This window comes from Rutilus rutilus (genome assembly GCF_951802725.1).
Source record: "Rutilus rutilus genome assembly, chromosome: 22".
Classification (NCBI taxonomy): Eukaryota; Metazoa; Chordata; class Actinopteri; order Cypriniformes; family Leuciscidae; genus Rutilus; species Rutilus rutilus.
The window spans coordinates 24,245,295-24,269,936 of NC_140227.1; the positions used below are offsets into that span (position 1 = coordinate 24,245,295).

Genomic DNA, 24,642 nt, shown 5'->3' on the forward strand with positions numbered 1-24,642 from the left:
AACAAACAATGTGTTATTTTTTCCCCAAAGTTTTGTTAACACCTCTTGAAATAATAACGTTGAATATATTATGACTTAATGCTGTAGAGAAAGTGTTTTGAATCTGTTCTGCAATTTATCACAGGTAGTAGCATGCATGCAAGTAATGCTTTTTTTATTTTGATGTTTATCTCTAATTAGTCTCTAAGGTCAAAAAGTGGTACATTTGTTATATGAATGGCATGCATTCAGGTGAAAAAGAAAGTGCTTTCTGAATAGACATTCAAACCGTTATTAAATTAATTGGCCTTTTTGCTGATGCTTTGTTCATTTGAGGATTTTGAGTGCTTTGCATTCTTTCAAGGTCACATTGGTATCTCTACCTCCCAAATGGATTCTCTAATGATCTCTCTCTCTCTCTCTCTCTCTCTCTCTCTCTCTCTCTCTCACCCGTTCCTTTCCAGAGCATCAGAGAGATCCCACCTGGCTTTGTTAAGCTTACATGCCTGTGAAATGACCGTATCTTCTGCTTGCCCTCCCGTGGAGTGAGCAGTTGTCCTTGACAGTGAAACTGAGATAAAGAGACTCATTCTCCTCCTATGGATTACAGACCAATAGGTCTGAACACCCTGACGTGGGTCAGTCATCATTCACAGACTTCTCCCAGCGCCGTCAAGCTCCTTCGCTATTGCATAAAATGCTGGAGTTGGAATTTCTGTTCTGGACAATTTAACGTCAGGTATGAATATCCCTAACTTTAGGACCAGAGATACAGCAGACGAGGCCGTAGAAGCTTGAGAAGCGTCTCACCTCAGAGATGCAGACTGATGATCTTTTTGCCAAAAAGCTTCAAGCCTTGAATGGGAATATGGGACCTCCTGGCCCAAATACACAAGGAACACCAGCAGTGCCCAAGATGGGCATACGCGCAAGAGTGTCAGATTGGCCACAGAAGAAGGATGGCCACGGTCCACCACCCAAGTATGAGAGCCTAATGACGTCCTTCCAGAATGGACAACCCAGTCAATCGGCAGAAGATGTGGTCAAACAAAGCCCGGGTTCTCCTCCCAATCCCAGCTTTCTGGAGACAAAATATGGTCTTGGAAACCTTCTGAGCCACTCTCCTGGTAAAGTTCAACACGCTCTCCAAAAGAGGAGCAACAGTGACGTCACCATCAGTGATATAGGGGCGGAGGACATGGATCAGACAACAATCAACCCCAATACAGGTGCCACTTTGCACAGAGAATATGGAAGCACGTCCTCCATCAATCGCCAGGGTTTGCCCAATGAAGGGTTTTTTGGCAATCTGAAGGGTTTCCAGCCAGAACACTCAGAGCAACCGAGCGCACCACCTTCACATGGCTTTCCGGAGTTTCGTCGGTTTCCGGAGACTGCCGTTTCTCCAAGTCTCCAGACTGCTGCGCAGATTGCACGGGGGGACATTCTCTGCATTCCGAACTACTCGGATTATGTGGATAGTTCGCTCTTCTACAATCGGGAAAGGGAGAAGTCTTTCCTACAGCGGCAGAAATCTGAAAAGGGCGAGACATCCATATTCCGCAGGCTGAAGACCATGAAAAGCGAGCAGCGGCAACTTGGCGAACACGACGATTGCAGCAGACATGGTCGTCCATTGAGTTTCCAGAGATGCTTCGCCCACTATGACGTCCAGAGCGTGCTTTTTAATATTAGTGAGGCTGTTACTAATCGTGCAAACTTAGCACGTCGGAAGAATATTACCACGGGGGCTTCTGCAGCGTCCCAACACCAAATTGGTGGGGGAATGGACCCTCCTGACCCCTTACCTATTTGTGAGTCCCCTTTGGACAGCTGTGAGGAACTTGGGCAAAAAGCTTGCACCGATCCTGACGAAGGGGATGGGAAGAGCAATGGTTTGGTGCTGACCTGCCCGTACTTCCGTAACGAGATTGGTGGTGAGGGGGAAAGGAAACTGAGTGCCACCAAACCAAACAGTGGATCCCACAACAATGTGGGTGACAATTATACTATTGAGTCTACTTTAAGTTCACACTGCACCAACGCGGGGGTTTCTGTCTTGGAAATGTCCCGTGAGAATTATGCCTCTCGTGAAAATTATGCTGTTCCACGGGATTGCATCAAACGCTACATCATTGAGCACATTGACATGGGTGCTTACTACTATCACAAATTCTTCTTCAATAAAGGTATGTTTTTACAAACTAGACCTTGAATTCATGGGTCTACACAATAGTGCTCTATAGTGATTGATGATCTCACTTAGTAACCAAAATAACTGTGTATCTCTCACTGTATAATGTTGACCCCTTCTTATTCTCTTTTCTTGAAAGAGCACCAGAACTACTTTGGTGTTGATGAGAACTTGGGTCCGGTGGCAGTTAGCATTCGGAGAGAAAAGCTGGAGGAGGGGAAGGAGGGCCCACAGTATAATTATAGGGTCATCTTCAGGACCAGCGAGGTAGGACGGCACCTATTAAACACTGTTTTACCACATCATTTAACAGACCTCTGTAGATCCATTGGTCTTTGAGCCAGTCAAGTTCAGGGGTTTAAGTTAAGGGAAGGGCATGTCCAAACTTAATGTTATTATTGTTAATATTTTTTTAATTCATTCAAATAGTTTTACATAAGAGCAATAAAATCTTAAATAAGCTGAGAATATTTACTGCATGTTTTTAACAGACAATGAGTGGACTTCTCATTCATTTATAATTGATTTCCACCTTCCCATTAAGTACATTTCCCAGTGCTTTTACATCATCTCCTCTGAATACAAATCCAAGCTACCTCAATAAAAGCATTGATTGTTTTGGAAATCAGCTCAAGATGGATGATGTCTGTGTTGTACAATTGATTTTTCCATGTATGGTGATATAAATTACCTCACTGTACTACATGAGTCTCACCACTGATGCTATAACAGTCCCAACCAGTAAGGCTTTCAAATGGCAAGAGATCTTTCATATGCGGCCTGCCAGGGGTTTTCCTAAGGGTGACTGGATAGTTTGCTGAATTGGCGGTTGAGCGTACAATGGCCCTCTTGCTAAAAGCCAAAGCGTTACTTCAGCATTCGCCACAGTTAGTTGAACTCAATTATTCATCGAAAAGGTTGGCAGGGCATGTCGCTGGATTCAGCATCACAGACGAGGCACTCTTAAAGAGTGCTTTGCCATTTGAGAGACTAGAATGGTTTATCCATCTGTTCAGTAATAGGATTCGAGCGTGCCGTGTATTTCATTTAATGGATACATTTGCTCAGTTCCACCAACAATATGAACTATTTCCTTCTTTTCTATGAATATAAAGTTCTCTCTTCACTCTGTCCATCTTCAGCTCACCACTTTGAGAGGCTCAATCATGGAGGATGCAGTTCCCTCCACGGTAAAGCATGGGACGTCCCGTGGTCTCCCTCTTAAAGAGGTGCTGGAGTACGTAGTTCCCGAGGTCAACATTCAGTGCCTCAGACTGGCCACCAGCTCACCTAAAGTCCCAGAACAACTGCTGAAGCTAGATCAGCAGGGGGTAAGTACAGTACTAAAATGTCTACAGATAGTTTTACACATAGAAAGTGTGTAGATAATTTATTAGATTTTACCTTTTTAAATACCATAAATTTACAAGTTTAAATCATGTAATTGCAGTAATTATGTCATGGTGTGAACGCACCTAGAGTCAAACATGATCTAAAACAGCCACATAAACTAAAAAAAAAACAGATGAAAAGAAACACCAACATAAATTAGAAAGTGGAGTTCTGGGAGGGTCAGACACAGTATTTTATCTAATCGTCTGTCTTGTGTGTCAGCGTTATTTAAATGTTTATTTAGTATTAAACCACATAGCTTGTAATTAATTAGTTAAGATATGCTGTGATTTGAAAATAGATTTTTATTCTTATTTTACATGTATACACAGACGGTTCATGGAACGTTAGGTCATGAATATTTGCCTCAAAAGTCATGGAGAAGTCATGGAAATTTATTGAAAGAAATGTGTATGAACCCTGCTGTATTGTCCAGTCAGCATACAAGACCAGAACTATTATTAACTACTATTATTAACTATTATTTTATGATGCTCATATTAAAAGAGAGACTGCATAGAATATTTATTTCTTAATTTATTCATGTTTTGTGTTTGTTATGCCATATGACCATTTAAAATAAAAATAGGAAAAAATAAAAAATATATTTTTTTAAAGTCGACAGTTTATTAATTAATCTAATTTAATTTTGTAAAAGAACTGTAGCAGTTACAGGACCTAAGGTATACTGTTTCCCTTATGCAGGTATGACAATTTTAATTAAAAATGTTGATGTTAAATATAATACTTCCATTAACTTAATATATGCTTCTTTTGTAAGTGCAACAATAAGCATTTCCCACAATACAGACAGGCTGTAAAATAATCGTACCACCGTTTGGACAGTAAGAGACAGTTTGGCTAACACAAAGTGACAGGAGGGAAGAAACCTTCATTCTCCGTGATGATTCATTGCAAACAATGTACAAAGTTGTGAACCGTACATGTCTGCAAGGCCTGTAATTACTAAGACATAATCAAGTGGGGGTTTAAGAAACCATCAGTTATATCCTTCATATGTCCCATTCGCTGAGTTTTAATGCATACTGATAAAACCAGAAACAGATGTTTTAAACCTCTGCTGATGATGTGACATCCTTAAAAGCTGTTGTTCATTTGATAACTTAAGCAAGATTGAGCTTGTAAAGTAGTTCCTGTGGGCAAGGCGCCTATCAGGTGCTGCTGATGGCCTTACAACATTTCCGTTTGAGGGTTCAAATTGCAGGTGTGTCAGGATAAGAAAGTGTTTTACTAAAGGAACCTTTTATAAAAACAAAGATCCAATTACTTATTGACAGACCGGGACTTCTTAGACTGAGAGTGGAACAGAGAGATGAGCAGTTTTGTCAGTAAATTGACTGAATGGAATCTGAGAAGCAGTTAAAGTCTTGATCGATATTGCAGCCGCACGACGGCTAGAGTGGAAAACCTGAACAGTAACCCTGTAGATTCAGAACAATGAATGCATTGAGTGCAATTAGTTGTCAAAGTAATGATGGTAATTATTCCAAATGGTATTTAGTCATCTCAAATCAATCAAGTTCAACGAATACCTTATTGAGGACCTCATTGTAAAATGATGATTCAACTATTGTCCACCCTTCCAGCATTCAGACAGGAGGAAACTAGTTTTCAAGGCAAATTATTCAGCAAAACCACAGAAAACATCACCATGGCAACCACCTAGCCACACATAACGGGCCACTTGACCCATCTGAGATGCTACCAACTGTGACCAGCAACACTTAGGGTGAAAATGAAAGAAAATCATAGCTTGTCTTATGCTTTCTTGAGTCATAGTCTTTGGTCCTTTTTTTTTTTTTTTTTTTTATCGCGCATCCATGCTCTCTCCCAATTCTACCCCCTCTCTGATAATGGCTTTTTGGGGGGGTTTTGCTATTCCCCCCTAGACTAGACTGTTGTTGGCATTTTTATGGCACAAAAGCCAAAGCAATTGTAAGAATAGCACTAAAATTGCTTTTACCATTTTTTAAAAATTGGTATGGGGTGGGAATTATGTGTGATTTCGGACAATTATCGTAGACCTCTTAAAAATTATGATGTCATTGTAAACCAGCTTTCTTCATATTGTCCCCCATTCAGCATTTCCTATTATTTTTATGTTAAGTATCATATTTTTACTTTATCTTTTAATAATTGTCCAAATAAATGCTTGTTTGGCTGTCTGAAGCCCAACATCTGGTTCCATTGCCTCTTCCTTTAGTTTCAGGCTGGTATGTGTCTCTCATACATTATGCAAAAGTGGCATCTGAGGCCAGTCTGCATGTCATTATGTGTCAGGCTTTTGCATAGATTGATGGCACTTATCATGACTATATCACCACTTGTGGTAGACAATTTATATCACCAGAACATAATGTGCTTTAAAAGTGTTTTAAATGGTTTCCTGTCGACTGTGTTTTCTTTATTTTTTATGGTGCTCTCTTGTGAGGTTGCTATTTTTTATTTTATTTTAGAAGTGCTTCGAAATTGATTCTATTATGTAATAAATCCTGCCATGTAATATGTGAGGGACAGTGTTGTTATTTTTAACTGAAATATATTTTTCATTAATTGAAATAAAGCAGAAATAAAATGAAAATATACATATTAAATGATAAAAACGTAAACAAATATGAGAAATCTTGGCAACTAATTGAAATAAAATAAGTGGAAGTGATAACATTATTCAAATTAAAACTGATATAAAAAGAAACTAAAGCTAAACAGAAATATATAATATATAAATATATAAATGACGAAAGCACATAACAAAATTACTACAACCTAAGCTAAAATTAAAAGGAAAACATAAAATTAAAGCTAATTCAAAATATTAATAAGTACTATAATGGTTGATAAATAATACTAAAATAACACTGGTAAAGGGTTAATATACAGTCAGGGCGGTCATTATTGCAGAATAAACGCAGAAAGGATGATCAAGACCCTGACGTCAAGCAGAGTTTTTTTTTATTAAACAGTTTGAGTTTTAATTATTTTATTATATGTAAATAATGAGACCACATAATGATGCAATACATGAAAGGACTACAATCTAGAAGATCAGTGTCCCAGAATGAGTCAAATGTACTGTACAGTGTGATGTTCATTTATAAAAAATAAAAATAAAATGACCACAGAATGCAGTGATTGGCCAGTATTTCAGAGAGCCATGTAATAGATGTAATTAGGGTTGAGGGAAGGATGTAACAGCTGGCTCAAACTTGAAGGGAGTACAGAAAAACTTGTCAAATATCATTACGATGATTGAAACTGATTGTGTTTTTACTCTTTGAAATTTGTAGCTGAGTTACCAGCACAAAGTGGGCATCCTGTACTGCCAGGCCGGGCAGAGCACAGAGGAGGAGATGTACAATAACGAGAGTGGTAGTCCCGCACTGGATGAGTTCCTGGATTTACTTGGTCAGAGAGTCCGACTGAAGGGGTTCAGCAAGTACAGGGCACAGCTGGACAACAAAAGTGAGTGCTCTTCTCACGATGATATCTTCAAAATGTTTGAATGTTTGATCCGCGTACACTGCTGTTAATCTTTGACAAGCTGCTTGGCAGCTTCGGGTTCATTTCTGAAATGGGTTTTGACCAATATGCCATATTTGTTCTCAGGCAGTTCAAATAGGGCATTGGACAGTTTCTCATAATCTCTTAGTCTGTGCAGATGAGCCATTTGCAAATTAATATTGAACTGCAAGAGCCAAATTTTTGTGTATGTGTCTATTTAATTTACTGCTTTTATACTCATATGTGTGATATAATCACGTTCTTTGCAGCGGACTCCACTGGCACTCACTCTCTCTACACCACTTATAAAGACTTTGAGCTGATGTTTCACGTCTCTACAATGCTGCCCTACACGCCCAACAACAGGCAACAAGTGAGTCGGACTTTCAGCTATCACATGACCTCAAAAATATTAAGCAGCACTATTGTTTTCAACATTGATAATAAGAAATGTTTCCTGAGCAGCAAATCAGCATATTAGAATGATTTCTGAAGACTGGAGTAATGATGTTGAATATTCAGCTTTACCATCACAGGAATAAACAACTTTTTTTTTTCCTTTAAATGGTAGTAAATTATCACAACATTTTCATATAAAATGTAGATATTTATCATATGTGCTTTGGTCCCATTATTATTTTATTATTACAAACAAAAAAGCAGATAGTCCAAGATAGAGCAGCCTTCCTGCTGATTTATGCACACTTGAATAAGCACCTGGTCAAATGAGATTCAGGTCTGATCATCACTTACTCAGTCCTGTCTACACAAAACTCTTTCAGCCCTCGTCAGCTCTCTCTTCAAGTGCCTGGTCTTGATCTGTGATCTGTGCTTCTACAGACCTCACAGAGCCCAGACCAATTGTCCTGCATCCTGCTAATTGTAAACACTTCAGCGGGCAGGCCACGTTGTCATGGCAACCGTCTGAATGCCCCATCTCAAAAAAAATAAAAAAAAGCTTTTTCAGTTGCACAGTGAGGAGCAAAACATATCAAGGATGATTATTAAGAATGTCATTTTTTTGATGCATTTATTTGGTGGAACAAATTTTAAAAGATTTATTTCCTTCATCCGCTGTACTTTTTAATGGGCGGAACAATCCTAATAGAGTCATAGATTAATTTACCACCATAACAGCTTTCTGTCAATGATTTCCCGAAATCCCCATGGCTCGACTGAGCTCAGTCGGATAATGAAATTGTGATTTGTGCTTTTTAAAAGAAAGCTGTTTTTACAGAATGATTAGAAAGAGAAGTAAAGGAGCCCTTGAAAGTGTCTTTATTTGTCTGATTTGGGGGATTTGTGGTTTTCTGTCCATAGGATCATGGTCCAATAGGGATAATCTTAGAAAATAAGCTGGTGAAGATCTCCTCAGCTTTGAGTTTTAGTTCAGTACACCTCTGATCCTCTCTCTCTCTCTTTTTCTCTCTCTCTCTCTCTCTCTCTCTCTCTCTCTCTCTCTCTCTCTCTGCTGACAAAGAGATTAGTCCAAGGGACTAAGTACAGTAGACTAAAGCTAAACCTTTATATTTACACGTAACCTAAGCTTTCTTACAAACAGTTATTTGTCCAGTATGCAGTACGTTACAATTGTTTCGTCAAGTACAATGTCCCAGAGCTTGATGTGTTTTCTTTTGTTTTGTTTATTTCATTTTATTGAATAAAATTATTTTTGAAGTTTATTTTTGCTTTCGGTTTCTGATTAGATGTCTGTAACTGTAACTGATTTCTTTTTTTAAATGTGCACTGTTGATTTTCTTCCTATTATCTGTTCCCCTATTCAGCTACTGAGGAAGAGGCACATTGGAAATGACATCGTTACCATCATTTTCCAGGAACCAGGAGCTTTTCCATTCACACCCCAAAACATTCGCTCTCACTTTCAACATGTCTTCATCATAGTCAAAGTCCACAATCCTTGTACAGAGCATGTGTGTTACAGGTAAGACGTAAAATGTCAATTAATTGTCATTTTCAGCCTAGCCTGTTCAATGCATGCTTGTGTTTTCCAATAAGGATGGTGGTTTGGCTTATACATGTGTCTTTGCTGAACTAAATACTGTTTTAAAGTCATGCCTAACCCATCCTGAATAAATCCAATTTTGTAAATTAGAGATTTCATCTTAGTGGGAAAGGGGGTGGAGGCAGATGAAGATGCTTTTCAAACAGCTTGGTGACAGTCAGATTTGACCTCTCAGAACGATAGGGAGGATTAAAGGATAAGATCGAAGGGAATTCAATTTCCAGTCTTATTTACTCAGTGTGTACCTCTTAAGCTTGTTCAGCGTAACATTGCAGAGAGCTGAAGGAGGCTGGAACCTGTCTCAAAGCAAAATTGCCTGTCTCATCTTCTGAGCAGATCTGTGAGAGACTTCTGCGGCATGATTTCAGAATTGATGTCAATGTTGAAGTCAAACGGAAAAACCTCTCTATGAATTTTTTTTCACAGGAGCCATGTGCTTCCCGCCTTTGTGCATATGACATATTAATGTTGAATGTGGAAATAATATCTCCTATCCTAGCTTAATATTATATATAAAAGATTTATATGTATAAAATAATTGTTTTGATCTATATTATATTATATTTTATATTATATTATAATATATTATTAGATGTTGTTCAAAAGTTTGGGGTCGCAAGGTTCTTTTATGTTTTGAAAGAAGTCTCTTGTGATAAATTATTTAGGATTATTTGATGCTTAGAACAGCATTTATTTGAAGTGACTAAACTCATTTCATCATATTTCTAGTGTTGCGGTTGCCAGATCCAAAGATGTGCCTCCGTTTGGACCTCCCATACCCAAGGGAGTGATGTTCCCAAAGTCTGCCGTTTTCCGGGACTTCCTGCTAGCCAAGGTGATCAACAGCGAAAACGCAGCCCACAAGTCTGAGAAGTTCCGCGCCATGGCGACGCGCACCCGCCAAGAATACCTTAAAGACCTAGTGTTAAACTTCACCGGTGCAACGCCTGTGGACGCATCAGGTGCAAAATTCAGCTTCATCACCCTAGGCGCCAAAAGGAAGGAACGCAGCCGCCCAAGGAACAATGCTCATCTGTACAGTACGGGAGCCATCACGTGGTCGGTGGTTGCCCGGGACAGCTGCCAGTCCACCGATATCGGTTGTTTGCTGTCCATCTCCCGCGAGTTTGTGGCGCTCATTGAGGAAGCAACCCGGGAAGTGGTTTTCAACTGTTACTGCAAGGACGTGATTGGTTGGAGCTCGTCCTCCACGGTTGGCAGGGTGAAGCTCTTTTACGAGCGTGGCGACTGTGTGGTTTTTTCCGTGCAGGATGGATGCCCAGAGGAAGTTCGAGAGGTCGTACAGCGATTAGAGGTATGAGTAGCAAATCCAAGAGGAAAGATCAAGTTTAATCTAAGCTGAAACTCAGACCAAGCTTGCCTTTTACTGTGAATAAGCGAGCAGTGTAGGTCTACAGGATCAAGTTTCTCTCGCAATCAGGGGCCAAGGGTCAATGGATTAGCATCATAAAGGTAGAAAGACAATGTTAGAGTAGATTACAGTACCTTAGTTTACCTTAAGCTTACCAGAACCATTCACTTTATTCACTTTGGGATAAGTACGTACATCAACACACACCTTAATAAAACAATATTAGTTCCACTTCTTGCCACCCATTCATGCTCAGTTGGGCCAGAACTGCAGGCTACAGTGCAATGGAGGCTTAAATGGGTATACATGCTGTTTACGGTGATCGACCCAGGCAGCATGTGTGGTCCCTTCTCTTTGTGAGATTTGACAGCTTGTAAAATACTGCGCTTTAACTGTTCACAAGCTCTTAAATGTGTTTTGTACATTGGGTGGTTTGCTGTCATCATCATAGCATTTGTGCAGCAGACCATCAGCACTAAATTAAAATTCAGTCATCATTTACTCACCCTCGTGTCATTCCAAACCTGTATTGGCTGGCTTTTCTTATGTGAAACACAAAAGAAGTATTTTAAAAAAGTATTGCGGTTTATTTGTTTTGGTCCATAAAATAAAAGTCAGTGACTTTTTTTGTACCCCATTGGCTTGCATTGATTAAGTACATCATTTTCTCTTGTGCAGAAGAAAGTAAGTGAATACAGAATAAGAACAACATGAGGGTTTACACTTTTGGGTGAACTGTCCCTTTACCTTTAGTATTACAATTTATGATTATATTGTATGTTTAAGCATTTCAATTTAAATCTGGGGGAGATATATTTTTTAGCAGATTATAGGGTTTAATATTGTAAAAGCCAAGCTGCGTCTAAATAAACCCTTTCAGTAACACTTTCGTTTAGGGTCCAATCCTCACTATTAAGGAGTTGCTTATTTGCATACATATTACTAGGATATTGGCTGTTTGGTAGTACTTATAAAGCACATATTAATGCCTTATTCTGTATGACCATATTCTACATTTCTTAATCCTACCCAATACCTAAACATAACAACTACCTTACTAACTCTTAACAAGCAGTAATTAGGAGTTTATTGAGGCCAAAGTCGTAGTTAATCGTGAGTTAATAGTGAGAATTGGACCCTAATCTAAAGTGTGACCATCCTTTCTAACTTAAAATAGGAAAGCTTATACAGTATAAGCACCTCAATCTCATCAAAGAACTTTTGTTGTTTTTGTGGGTGCTTATAAAGATGCCTTTGGGTTCTTAGTAGCTTTGCAGAGTCTGAGTAAGATCAGCTTAAAACGGTTTGCTTAAAACTGTGTGTTTTTGGTTTAAGCTGCTATATCGCACACACGTTTGTTTAAGGTGTCAGATTCTCAGCTCGGGTTGTAGGAATGTGTTATTCATGAGACAATCAGCATGTTGTGCTCTCCCATGTTGGTTTGACATCGGTTAATTTCATCCTTCAGAGACCTGGCTTCGGTCATCATCTATATCTCTGCATACCTGCCAACCCATCTGCATGCTTACCTGTGCAGGACCTTCTGCCCATCATCACAGCACAGATTTTATCTTTAAAAGTCGCTGAGGTGACAAAAAGCCTAGTTTCAGATGGTTAAAGTCATTATGTCTGCTCTGTCTTCTCCGCAGATGGTCACCAGGGGTTGTGAGACGCTAGAGATGACCCTGCGCAGAAATGCCCTGGGACAGCTGGGCTTCCATGTCAACTTTGAGGGTGTGGTAGCCGACGTGGAGCCGTTCGGGTTCGCCTGGCAGGCAGGACTTCGCCCTGGATGCCGTTTGGTGGAGATCTGCAAGGTCGCTGTTGGGACTCTAACTCACGAGCAGATGATTGACTATCTGCGGACCTCCACACCTGTTACGGTGGTGGTCATACAGCCACATGAGGACGGCACCCCCAGAAGGTACCGTTTGTCCTCCATCTTCCATTGGTAGCTTTTTGTTACCTCCTTAAAAATTGTTCTTTAAATTATGTTCAAAATGCTGAATGCTGAAAATGTGTTTATTACTCAAAGATAAAGCATGTTATAAACCTGGTATTTTCTTTGTCATGGCCACATTTACAAAAACAACCCTTAAAACTGAACCTTTAATTCGGATAGATGAGCCACACCAGTTTATCATGGGTAAACAGAGGTCATCTCCTAAAGCTAAGATTAATCCTCTTGAGATTATCTGTGAATGATATGATTATAGTCTGTTTTTTTGTTGTTGTTTTTTTTTAGCCTTTACATAAAAGAAACCACTTGCAGCAAACTGTCCTGAAATAGAAAGCGACCCAGAACCCTGTTTAACTTTGTTGAACATGTGCCTCATGTTCTGTTTGCTCATTTCAGAAGAGCTGAGGGCTTACCAAGAACATCTGAAGGCAGAGATTAAAGTGACCCTCTAGACTGTCAATAACTGGATTGACTTTTATCGCCCCCCTGCAAGGCATGAAAGCCACAGATATCAAGTGCTCTGTGCTCTTTGTAAACACGAATTTATAGAAGATTGCTTGCATTTCTGGGTGACTTTTAACTGCTCTAAATAGCTGTATCTTGGGCAAGTCGTTTCCAGAGAACTATAGTTAACAGAAGCATGTCAGGACAAGTCAGGGTTGCATTTGGTTACAGATCAGAGAGAGATTAGCAGTAATATTGTGATTGGATGTCATTGGATTTTCAATTGGATGTAAAAATTACTTTAGTTCTGCAGTCTGTAGAGATGTCTCTACTTTATAGTTAATGAACATGCATATTTTGTATTCGCAAGCCTTTGTTTGTTAGACATTTCTCAATTCCAGTAATTTGTGTGTGAGAGTCTAAGAGTGCATTGTTCTTCATAGAAGTACTTTTTGAAGTACCGTATTTCATTGTAGAGGCTGTGAGAATCTGTCTTGAGAGCCCTCGCCTGTTCCAGCTCTTCGTTCAAGAAGATCACCAGAGATTCTTGTTTCAGAAGTATTTCAGTGCGTGTGGTTGGAACAGAGTGGATTTGATCGGAAACGCATCACTAACCATCAATGAATCCCGCTGGTGTGGGGTAGACTTGTGTTAATTTTCTGTTTGTTCTTTTGGTTTCTCCCTCTCTAATAACACCCGCCACAGATAATCACAGCAAAATACAGTACATAATTTATCTGATACCATTTGTCATCTGATTTGCGGATGTGTCTTTTCTCTTGCCAAACAGCCCTGCAGTGATTATCTTTTAATATTTTCTGCCAATTTCCTCTCCCAAAATCATCCCTTGATGCTGAACTTTGCATTTCACATGCAATGACGGACTAGAAAAAGACTCTATTTTAATAAATTGGAATGGATTCATAGAAATAGTCTGGCTCTAAACACAGCTAACAATTATTTACAGTGGTAGGGTCCAAAAACCTGAGACCATTAGTGAAAATGCCTCTATTTTGCATTTTTCTCATTTAATTCATGTTTTTTTATTGATTACAAATTACATTTTAGAATAACAATTTGAGTGATAATTTGAATTGGAAAAAATGATTGCAAAAAATGGTTGCATCTATTAAAACGGAGTCACATAGGAGTAACACTTCAAATGATTCCAAATCCTAAAACTTTCAGCTTTAATTTGTTTTTGAATCCCAGATTTTTTACCATGGTCTCAAACCTTTGGACCCCTCTGAGTGTGTGTGTATAAACGTCAACAGCCCGAAGTTATCCAGTCAGCTCAGAGGCGTGAAGGAGGTTCTCCCGCTTTTGGGGGGCTCTGACCTGTAACTCAACTGCCATGATAATCCTCATTCCTTTGGAAGGAGCAGTCTGCCCCCACAATGCTAATTTCAACCTCTCAGCAATTTCAAGGGGGGTTTTGATCTATCCAAAAACCAGGTTAATCCATAGTATGGATGTGATTAATCCCTGCTGGCTTTTCTATAATTAAATATGTTGTCGGGTACATGTCATGCTGTTGATATAATGCAAGTTGTTTCTAAGTGGAGATAATCACTGGGTTCGCTGATGTAGGCGCCCCATGAACATAAAACGCACATTATGCTCGCTATCACAAAGCATGTATGTCCTATATATCTTAGAAATCAGGTAATGATGCAAATAATGCTAGCTTGATGTTGTGCTGCATCGTCCTGTTTAATGGAGCAGGAATTTCTAATTGCTAACTCAACCTGAAAACACAAATCAGTTTACTATTGTTCACCATGTTCATAATGAGTCACTAAATAACATATATGGTCATCTGAGTAATCAAAAATAAAATATGCGGTTATTTTGAGTGATGTCCGCTGATTTGAACTAATAAACCCCTCTAATATATCAAATGGATACAGTGGTAAATTGACATACTATTTTACTCAATGATTATCATATGGATGGTTTAAGGTATTTACATGCTGTATAAAGTTCAGTCGTTTGGGGTTCGTTTTCTTTTTTTCTTTTTTTCTTTTTTTTAAAGAAATAAATACTTTTATTCAGCAAGGACATTAAACTGATCACATGACAGTAAAGACATTTAGAATGTTACCAAAGATTTATATTTCAAATAAATGCTGTTCTTTTGAACCTTCTATTCACCAAAGAATCCTGGTTTCCACAAAAAATGTTATGTATGTATAAAATGTAATCACCATATTATAATGATTTCTGAAGGATCATGTGACACTGAAGACTGGTTCAATAGTTCAATAGACACTGAAATAGTTATTTTAAATTGTAATTGTATTTCTATTGCTGTCTTTACTGTATTTAATAAATGCAGCAATGATGAGCATAAGAGACATCTTTCAAAAATATAAAAAAAATGTACCAACCCCCTTAGTGAATTTATGAATATGCAATGGTATTACTATGATACTACAGTATGTCCAAAAATCATTTTAAAACGTTGTTCATTCAAAAACATTGTTACGTGTAAAACCCATGGTAATTTGTGTTTTTCAGAGGTGCCTCAGAGCTGTATCGTGTCCCCGTCATGGAGTACAAGACTCTTGGTGCCGGCCCTGGTTGGCACAGGATGACTCACGTTCCCCAAGGGCTGCCGCTGTCTCGAGTTTCACCCACTCAGGGTCCAGATCAACCCTCCCCGGGCCAACAGATGTTCCAGTACGCACAAGCTGCCATCTCACGCAGCACTTCTTTCGATAAGAAGTACCAGGATGGATCCAGGTAGGAGATATGTGATAATGTCATTCCAAACACGTAAGCTGCTCTTTCATTCAAATATTTACCTGTAATTTCACTAGTGTATATTATCACGATCCAAATCTCATACAACTCATTTAAACTATAGGGAAGAGATAGAGGTGCAGAGTGGATTGGTTTGGTTTGTGTAATTGATCTCAGCAAATACAGCATGTGCGTTCAGCTGTTTTTTTGTGTGAATGTGCACGTGCATTGTTCAATGCATTGATTTCTTAAGCATTTTGAAAAAAGATGTCAATACAGTCTCTAGGCCTTTTCTGTTCTAGGCTGTCATGGTTGATATTCAGAATAGATACCACCCATTTTTTATATAATGCTGATTGATCTGAAAATTTGTTTTACATGGACCGCTAAAGTAAAAACATACCTGAAGTCTGAAACAAGGACAAACAATTTTTTGGCTCATAATACACACTGAAAGTTTATTAAATCGTCTTATATTATCTCTTTAAATAGTGCACTGCCTTTGCCAACTTCTCTTATTCTCATTACTGTAATGATGTCTGAATCCTGTTTTATTTTTAAATCAACATATAAATATTACATATTAAAAATCATTATACTATTAATATATAGTATAAAGTTGGTCGCCACTGTGAATGTACCGACAAAGGTAACAAACAGCTACACCTGGTTTTCATCGGGCTCAGCAACAGGAACTTTAAGGAACAATGAATCATAACTGTGATGTCTGATCATTCAGACATATCTCTGCTGACATATCCACTGGGAAACCCCGAAAGGGAGCATATAGAGGCTATTAAGGATGATACATGCCACCCTGTGGATTAAAGAAAGCAAAAAAGTATGCAAAAAAAGTCTGATGTGGCTTTGGCATTTCTCAGGAGACGCCTTTCAGGGTGAGCTAATTGGGAACTTGATTTTCCGGTGCTGTAGACTTGGGATCCCTTCATAATTTGTGTCTTCTTGTGCAATTGAGTGACTGTGTGTTGCATGTTTGTGTCTTCACCTTGTCTGAAATGCACACACCTTTGTGGCCTCTTCACCCAGGCTGTCATCCCATCTTCAGCTGGGATCTGTGTTGCACATGGCATGTCATTTCTTCCTGGAGTATGTTTCTCTTATTTCCCCTCTGGAATGCACAGACGTTCCCAGCCCTGGAGACACGGGGTCCTGCTATGAATAGAATCTGCTCCACCACTTTTTTTTTGACAGTGTTTCCTCCCTCCGGTCCAGAATATGAATGAGTCTTGTTGCAGTGCTCTCATTGCTTGTGCTACCAGAGTTTTGATTAATGAGCTTCTGCCCTGTGTTTGCTCATTGCAGGGTGTTGCAGGACTTTGAAATGGTTCAGAGTCCATCTGGAAATCCCGGCCAGCACTACTGCAGTTCTCCCAGTAACCAATCAACCTCCAGTGACCCCGGTCCCTGCGGCACATGGGCCCAGAAAGCCGGTTATGATGGGTAATGAGATTCTTTTCACCTCAGCCTTGTAACTCGGAAATAAAAGAGCCTAGCAGGTTTAGAGGTTATCACAAAAGTCTAATCATGAGATGTGGTGCAAATCTTTGGTGCAAACAGAATTAGAGTAGGATGTCTAGTATGAGCTAATATTTCATGACCAGCTTTGTAAATATCAGCTGTTCGTTCACAGACAGACACACAACACCAGAGGGTCTTGAAACCTCCCTGCCCCAGCAATGCTATGAGAGTTAACAATGAATGACCTCTACATCACCTTGCTAAACCACTCACTTTAAACAAACGTTTCATGTCATATATATATATATTTTTTGTCCCTTGAGGTCTGCGTAAAGTGTTAGTAAGGGGGTTTTTTTGTCCCAAATTTTAGACAGATTCACAATCTGTGCTTAATAGTGCTGCAAAAAATATAATCAGGGACTTTGCAAAGACAAATCACAGGCACTTTTCTGAACATTAAAGAAGATTCTAAAATGTAGACAACCATTTTTATATATTTTGCCTTGAAAGATCAAGGAACATTTTATTTTTATAAAACGGCCCCTCCATATGAATTGCTTAATCAGGCTGATACAACATGCTTGGGTAGTAACAACAAAATATCATTAATGTCTATGAATAATGCCAGTGGACCTTTACACTACAAAGATATTCTGCTTAACCCATAGATCACAATCACCTGCACTTCATGATCAGCCAGAAGAAAAAGAAGGAGATAGAGAGCACAAACTGGAGAGGACACGGTCTGCCGGTATGGAAGCATTGTTTTTCTCAAGCGCCAATGCAGATTCAACTTCATTAGTTGCAAGTGACTTATAGAATTTATTTACCTACTTTAATTGACTGATTTACTTGTTTTATGAGCTTAACAATTTCTATGAAATAACCTGAGACATTTTCTGTTAGTCATTTGGTAAAGATCTGATCAACTAATCGGTTTTAAATGCACAGCACTCCAGTGTCATGTAACCACATCCATTATCTCCAGGATCGCCTTGTGTACCAGAGGCCAAGTGGCACATCCCATCCACCAAGATCCTGAACCGAGGTATACAGAGACAGGGGGCGAAAGACTCACCTGGTAAATTTCCTCGTGTAAGTAATCAATCATTTGAACTATAAAACCATTAGATCCAGTCTTTTTTTTTAATAGCACTTATACAATAGTCTACATTTGAAGCATTTCAGACAGCGGTTTCCTACTTTAGATATGAACTTCTGGTTATTGGAGCGTAAACATATTTATGATACAGTAAATGTCTTGTACTGTACAGTAAATGGCTTTTACTGTACAGCAACAGGACCATATGCTACGCGAATGCAGTGCAATGTCGGTGTAAGTGTTTGTGTGTTTATATGTGGCTGATGGGTGCAGTGACCTCATTAGTCAGGAACGTGTAGTTGGCAGCATTGCAAATGCACCACATTTCTCCGTGTGGGTGGGTAGTTGTGAAGGGGAGGTCATTGGTTTGGAGGAAAGGGGGGTTGACATCTATGGCAGATGGTTCATAGTGTCACATCCAGTCATGCAATCCCTGTGGGAATTGACGTAAGAAACTGGACGCCAGCACAGTTACAGGACACCATACTGTACATTCTGACTTGAGTTGTGTGCTGGGTAGCTCCAACGTCAGGAGCCTGTGCATCAGGTTATGTACAAATAAATCTAATTTATCAAGCACGAAAAGGTCACCATACCCTTGCTTTTTGCAGCCGCTGTTGATGCTAACGGCAAGAAGTAGCTTCATGGGTCATGTTTATCTCATATTACTTAAGTAAAGCCCTGCATTCCTCCATTACTTGATTCACAGAACTGACAGCTTTTTGCAATAGTGTATTGACCACATTAGCTTTAGCCAGAAGGGACATTTGGAAATGGTGCACCATGGTAGATCTTCCAAAGTAAACCATGCATTAAAGTTTAAAAATCATCCACTTTCCATTCATTTGAAAGGGCTTAAGTTTAGAGGATGCAATTTAACCGAATAATCAATTATTCATTTTCCTTGAGATTGGTTACAGAAGGTAGTAATCGCGTAGAGCTGGTTCTTCTGTCTGTTGCTGTTATTGCTCTGCTAAATGCACTTCAGCTCTCCGGGGGTTTTCCTTCATCCATTTTTGTTGGATTGTACTGTGACCATGAAGTAAACAAATGTTGCATTTCGATGAAATGGTTTGCCTGCCTCATATTCAGTGCCCAAGTACAAATGATAGATTTTTAAAAAGGAACAAAGGAATAACAAATATTTTATTATTATACAGTAAAATAATATATGATATTTATATATACACATATAATTGGTTGCCTGCCTCATATATGTGTGTTTGTGTACATATGTATATGTATGTGTGTGGATTTAATAGTATAATAAGAAATGTTTCTTGAGCACCAATTTAGCATATTAGAATGGAAATAGTTATTTTAAATTGTATTAAGATTTCATAATATGATTTTGGGGTAGGATTTACTTTTTTTTTTAAAGCATTCAGAAAATGCTAGTAAATTTCACAAATAAATGACAAGTAACATTGAATTAAACATTACATTTTTAAGTAGAAAGACTGAAATAGTATTTTCTTGTAAAATACTTGACAAAACAGTTTTTACAGTGTATTTCTGTTTTTACTCTGATTTTGATCATATAAATGCAGCCTTGATAAGCATAAGAGACTTCTTTCAAAAACATTCAAAAGTCCTTTATAATAACTGGTCAACTTTAATCTTCCAGACCCGTGAGAAGAGCTGCCACAGTCATTGCTCCAGCCACTCCAGTAACAACACCCTCTCCAGCAATACTTCCAGCGGCAGCGACGAGAAACATTTCGGTTCCGGAGACCCGATGGATCCAGAGTCCCTGGGTCTCACCTACATAAAGGGGGCGTCCACCGACAGCGGCATAGATACAGCACCCTGCATGCCCCCTCCACCCCCTTCCCTGCCCCTGACTGGGGTGGGACCCCCACGGATGGTCTTGAGGGATGGGAGGGTTGAGACAGGACTCCCGTGGCCTCTGGAATACCACGAGGACTGCGAGACTGATGAAGGAAGGGCAAAGATGTTCTTGTCTCAAGGATACGTTCCCGTTACACCTACCGGTCACACCACAGATGGCAGCACAGGAGATCTAAGCGAGATCTCCTCTCTTTCCAGGTGAGATGGTTTGTCTTTTGATTTTATTTTGGTTTTAAGATTTTTTTAGGATTAGTTTATAGCTTTGGTTTTCAATTGTGAAGCTTGCCTGTAACATTAAGAGTGGTGGTTATCAGTTATCTTGCTGATTCAACTAAGAAAGACTTAGTAAAAATACTAAATGATACTAAAATAACAATGGCTGTGCAGGAGGCTCCGATTGGAAAGTATTTTGGTACCATTCTTTTTGCTATTTCAGTAGTCATTTTTGCTTCCTCCCATGTTCTTGCCTTGATAAGAATCCTTTTAAAACCTGATAATTAATGGTTCTGGCTAAGACAGGCATCCCTGTTTCATGATAAATCAGTTATACAAACAGCTGTTGGTTTCATTCTTTTCCCCCTCAGTGGTTCTCGTCATTCTGGAAGCCCCTCTGAACGCTGTTTGAAGAACTCCAGCTCCATTGACCCCTCAAAAATCTACATCATCTCTCCTACGGACGCGACTTCAATGGGAGGGCGGGAAAAGCACTCGCTTACCTGCCAGTCACAAGGCGAGAAGTGTTTGACTGGCTGGAAGAAAGGAGAAAATGACCACTTACTGGAGGAGCAAAGGCAAGATAGAGACTTTAGGTAAGTAGCACCTAATGTTTTATGGATCTTATGTAACGTTGAAGCTAGAGAAGAGTTCATAGTGAGATTAAATCACTTCAGTCGTGTTGCTTTTTTTGTTTAACAAATGCATTAAGTCGGTGTCTGACCAGTACCTCTGCATATCAGTGACATTCGGAAAACCTTTTAGGTCAGTAACACATCTCCGGCTAGCAGCATCTCAGAGATGATCGATGTCAACAGAAATATGATGTAACCTCCATCACACAGAATCCAGACAGAATCTATTTGACACCTGCCACTTCACATTATAAGACTGAAAACCTGGTAAATGTTCTCTGATTATTAAAGCAGAGGCTGGATTTGATTGACAATCTCACTAGGGGATGCTGACGTTTTCCTGATGCAGACAATATTTGATGGAAATTCCTATTTCTGTTGTATCAGGTTTAAAAGCAAAAAGGACACTGAATCGATTAAAGGCTCTGTGTAATCATTTTTTCTTCTTTGTTGCTGCCTCAGTCGGTCAGAGGCTTTGTTGTCTTTACTTCTAAAGACACTTTTGAGGAAATCAAGGTAGTTGGATCATTACCTGGCCCTGAATTATTCACTGTGTTTTTCCTTCCCTCTTGTCTTGTAACAATGGCACTTCCTACACCCTTAAAGGGAAAGTCCACGCACAAAATAAAAATTGTCATCATTTACTCGCTCTCATGTCATTCCGAACCCATATGACCTTTTTCATCGGTAAAACACAAAAGGAGACGTTTTTAATAATGTGCTGGTTGTTCTTTTCCTTGCAATTACAATGAATGGGACTGGAGCTTTCAAGCTTAAAAAATAATGTAAAGGCACCATAAAGGTAGTTCTGTCAGGACCACTACCGTCAAATATGATTGACAATTAGCATACAGTTTGGATTGGCGGTATGATTCCGTTCTGGGCGAGAACTCCCTGCGCATCCATGCAGCCTAGCATGGATAAGAGCAGGGAGAGCAGCAATAATCCCCCTTGGGGTAAACAGAACAGAACCAACATGAAAATTTGCAAATATATTTAATTCAAGATTTTAAAAGTACAACATATTCGATAATTATTCTGATTCAAGGGGAATCAGAATGTCAAATCCTGACTGGGCGAGAGGAGGAGCTGGGGATGGAGGAGGGTAATTAGCTCCTGAGAAACGCGATAGCTGCTGATAACACTGAAGGAGCTTATATATGTATACGGTGATAGGCGTCGTATTCCTATAGGTAGATGTGGATCAGCTGATGCGAGCTTGACTAACGTGACCTGCCAGAACTAACGCTACGCTTGATAATATTTTTCTGAGTCATGTGATGAACAATCTTCCTCATTAGTGAGCTGCAACCACATCATTTAGTCAGTGAGTTGTTCAGTTCACCTGTTGGGTAAACTACAAGTGATTCTTTAAAAAGATCTGCATTTATTCATGAATAAATATTCATAGCTACTCTGCCATCACTGATATCAAAATATTCAGTGAATATTGACTCACATAAAGCTATTGTATGGCATCAGAAGTGTTGGAAAATAGTGCGTGTGAACAATTTTTATGATTCTTTCATTGTGCTTTTTTGTCATTTTGGAGCTTTACAGCTCTAGTCCTCATTCACTCTTGTTTTATTAAAAAGGGCCCAGCCAAGATGGTTTAAAAAAAAAAAAATTGATCATATGGGTTTGAAACAATGTGAGTAAACGATGACAAATTTTCTTTTTTGGGTGAACTATTCCTTTCAGATCACAGGAGTCTGTTTTGATTTGTTCCGATGAGTCATGTCGTGACTGTGTGAAGGCTGTTCCTTACTCAATCGCCCATAATCCTGTGTTTTGTCACTACCGTAGCCTTGTAGTCCTTTGAATATTTTGTCTGTAGCACCTTTACAAGGAGATACCCAAATGTACAGCACCACATACAGAGGCATTTCACAGTTCACTTTAGATTGATACTACAGCAAAACTGGCTGCTAATGTCTGTTTTATTGTCTAATTTGTTCCTCTCCTTCCTCTCCCTTTGTCTCCATGTCTCTCTCTCTCAGGGGGCTCTATTTGAGAGACCCATCCCAGTTGGTTAATAGTGCTGGTGAGAAGCTTCAGACGCTCACTAAGGAGGCCTTCCTCAGGATGCTTCTACCCGACAGTCCCCCGGGGCAGGCAGGTCGCGGCAAGGTGAGTGTGGAGCTGAGCCCTGGAGGATGAGTAATGCAGTGAGCAAGTGCTGCTGTAGTTAGGACATGTTAAAACAACACTGAAAAACTTAAAAATTGTTTTGAATGTGTTTTGTGCTAAACACATTATTCACTGGTGTGTGTTACACGGACAAGCAAATCAACTAACCAGTCAGCAGACTGTGTAACGGTTGAACTAATGGAAGCGTCTAGAGGAAATGAGGTCACAACAATCAGTCATCCTCCTCACCTGCTTTGCTCTCAGCGGTGTGGATTATAAAGCTGCTCATGCCCACACTCTCTACATGTGTGTTTGTCTCACTGTAAGCTTTACTTTGATTCATTTGCATAGCACTTTTCACTATACATAATGTTCCAAAGCAGCTTTACAAAGAATAATGACTCACAAAACCCCAGTGAGAGAGGCAAAGGCACAATGCATACAGTACATACACAAGTGTTCATTTGAAATGTACAGTAATTCAGCCACATAGTATATCAAAATAAATAGGTAACACTTTACAATAAAGTTAAATTCTTTAACAAACGTTAATGCATTAGTTATCATGAACTAACAACGAACAACCATTTTATACATAATGTATTTTGTTAATTCATAATACATTACCCTTAATTTATACAGCTTGAATTTATTAATATATTTATAGAATGCAAAAAGCTTGAGAAATGCTGTACAAGTCATGATACCTGATGCATTAACTCATGTTACCTTAAGTTATCTTATTGTAAAGTGTTTCCAAATAATAATATTGACTAAAATAATGTTATTGGTTTTTAGGAATAATAATAATCATCATCATGGTCATCAATTATAGTATTATGGTGGTGGTGGTAGTGTTGTTGTTAATATTATAATAATATAAAATTAATTATTCTTGTTTTTATTTCAGTTAACTGGAAAATATATTATTATCATAATTTAAGTGAACTGGAAAATGTTTTGTTATTTAATGGTAATGGTAATAATAATAAAATGTATAATAATGTTTTTCCACTGTACTTAGATGATAATAATTATTATTGTTATTTTATATTATTATTATTATTGTTGTTGTTGTTAAAGTCACTGGAGATGATGATGATGATGATTATTAATATATTTTTTTATTATTATTATTTCTTCTAATAAAATAGGAATTAATATTTCAACTAGTCTCACTCTGCACAAACAATAATGTGGGATTGTTTTTGTCAGACTGTGTATTATTCACCATGCTTTTTTCTAATTCCCGAAGACTATAATAAGCATCCTATCTCTGTTAGTCCTCTGTCACGTTCATGTCTCTAATTGTCAGCTTGCGCCCCTCCTCCCCCCAGTAGACCCCCCGTGAGGACCGTGTCCATCTTGCCTGCATTATTGATGAGAGCGCTATGACTCTAATAGATCTGACTCACAGACCCGCAGTCACTCACTCTGACTGCTGATTGGTCCCCAGCTGAGTCTCATGTTCCCTTAGCTCACCCTCCTTCTGCTCTCCACCCCCCACCTCTCTCCCACAATTCAATTAAGTGATATGTGCTTTATTGCCATGGCTGTTTTATTAACAATATTGCAGAGCCTTTCACATAATCATATTCTGA

The 24,642-nt window shown here is 39.0% G+C and overlaps 1 protein-coding gene across 2 annotated transcripts in view; it reads left to right on the forward strand.

Moving 5' to 3' along the window:
- sipa1l2 (signal-induced proliferation-associated 1 like 2) overlaps window positions 1-24,642 on the forward strand; it is a 65,128-nt gene that overhangs the window by 30,011 nt on the left and 10,475 nt on the right. The window contains exons 2-17 of one of the 2 annotated variants that reach the window (XM_084395791.1): window positions 444-2,168; window positions 2,313-2,440; window positions 3,316-3,504; window positions 6,874-7,048; window positions 7,357-7,460; window positions 8,872-9,029; window positions 9,840-10,425; window positions 12,132-12,406; window positions 15,407-15,631; window positions 16,955-17,092; window positions 17,779-17,861; window positions 18,099-18,205; window positions 19,840-20,261; window positions 20,648-20,872; window positions 21,374-21,427; window positions 22,912-23,041. In XM_084395791.1, the coding sequence (XP_084251917.1) occupies window positions 797-2,168; window positions 2,313-2,440; window positions 3,316-3,504; window positions 6,874-7,048; window positions 7,357-7,460; window positions 8,872-9,029; window positions 9,840-10,425; window positions 12,132-12,406; window positions 15,407-15,631; window positions 16,955-17,092; window positions 17,779-17,861; window positions 18,099-18,205; window positions 19,840-20,261; window positions 20,648-20,872; window positions 21,374-21,427; window positions 22,912-23,041 (4,371 nt within the window). In that variant the 5' untranslated portion in view covers window positions 444-796. The remainder of the gene's footprint in view (window positions 1-443; window positions 2,169-2,312; window positions 2,441-3,315; window positions 3,505-6,873; window positions 7,049-7,356; window positions 7,461-8,871; window positions 9,030-9,839; window positions 10,426-12,131; window positions 12,407-15,406; window positions 15,632-16,954; window positions 17,093-17,778; window positions 17,862-18,098; window positions 18,206-19,839; window positions 20,262-20,647; window positions 20,873-21,373; window positions 21,428-22,911; window positions 23,042-24,642) is intronic. The other variant, XM_084395792.1, reaches the window with a different exon arrangement.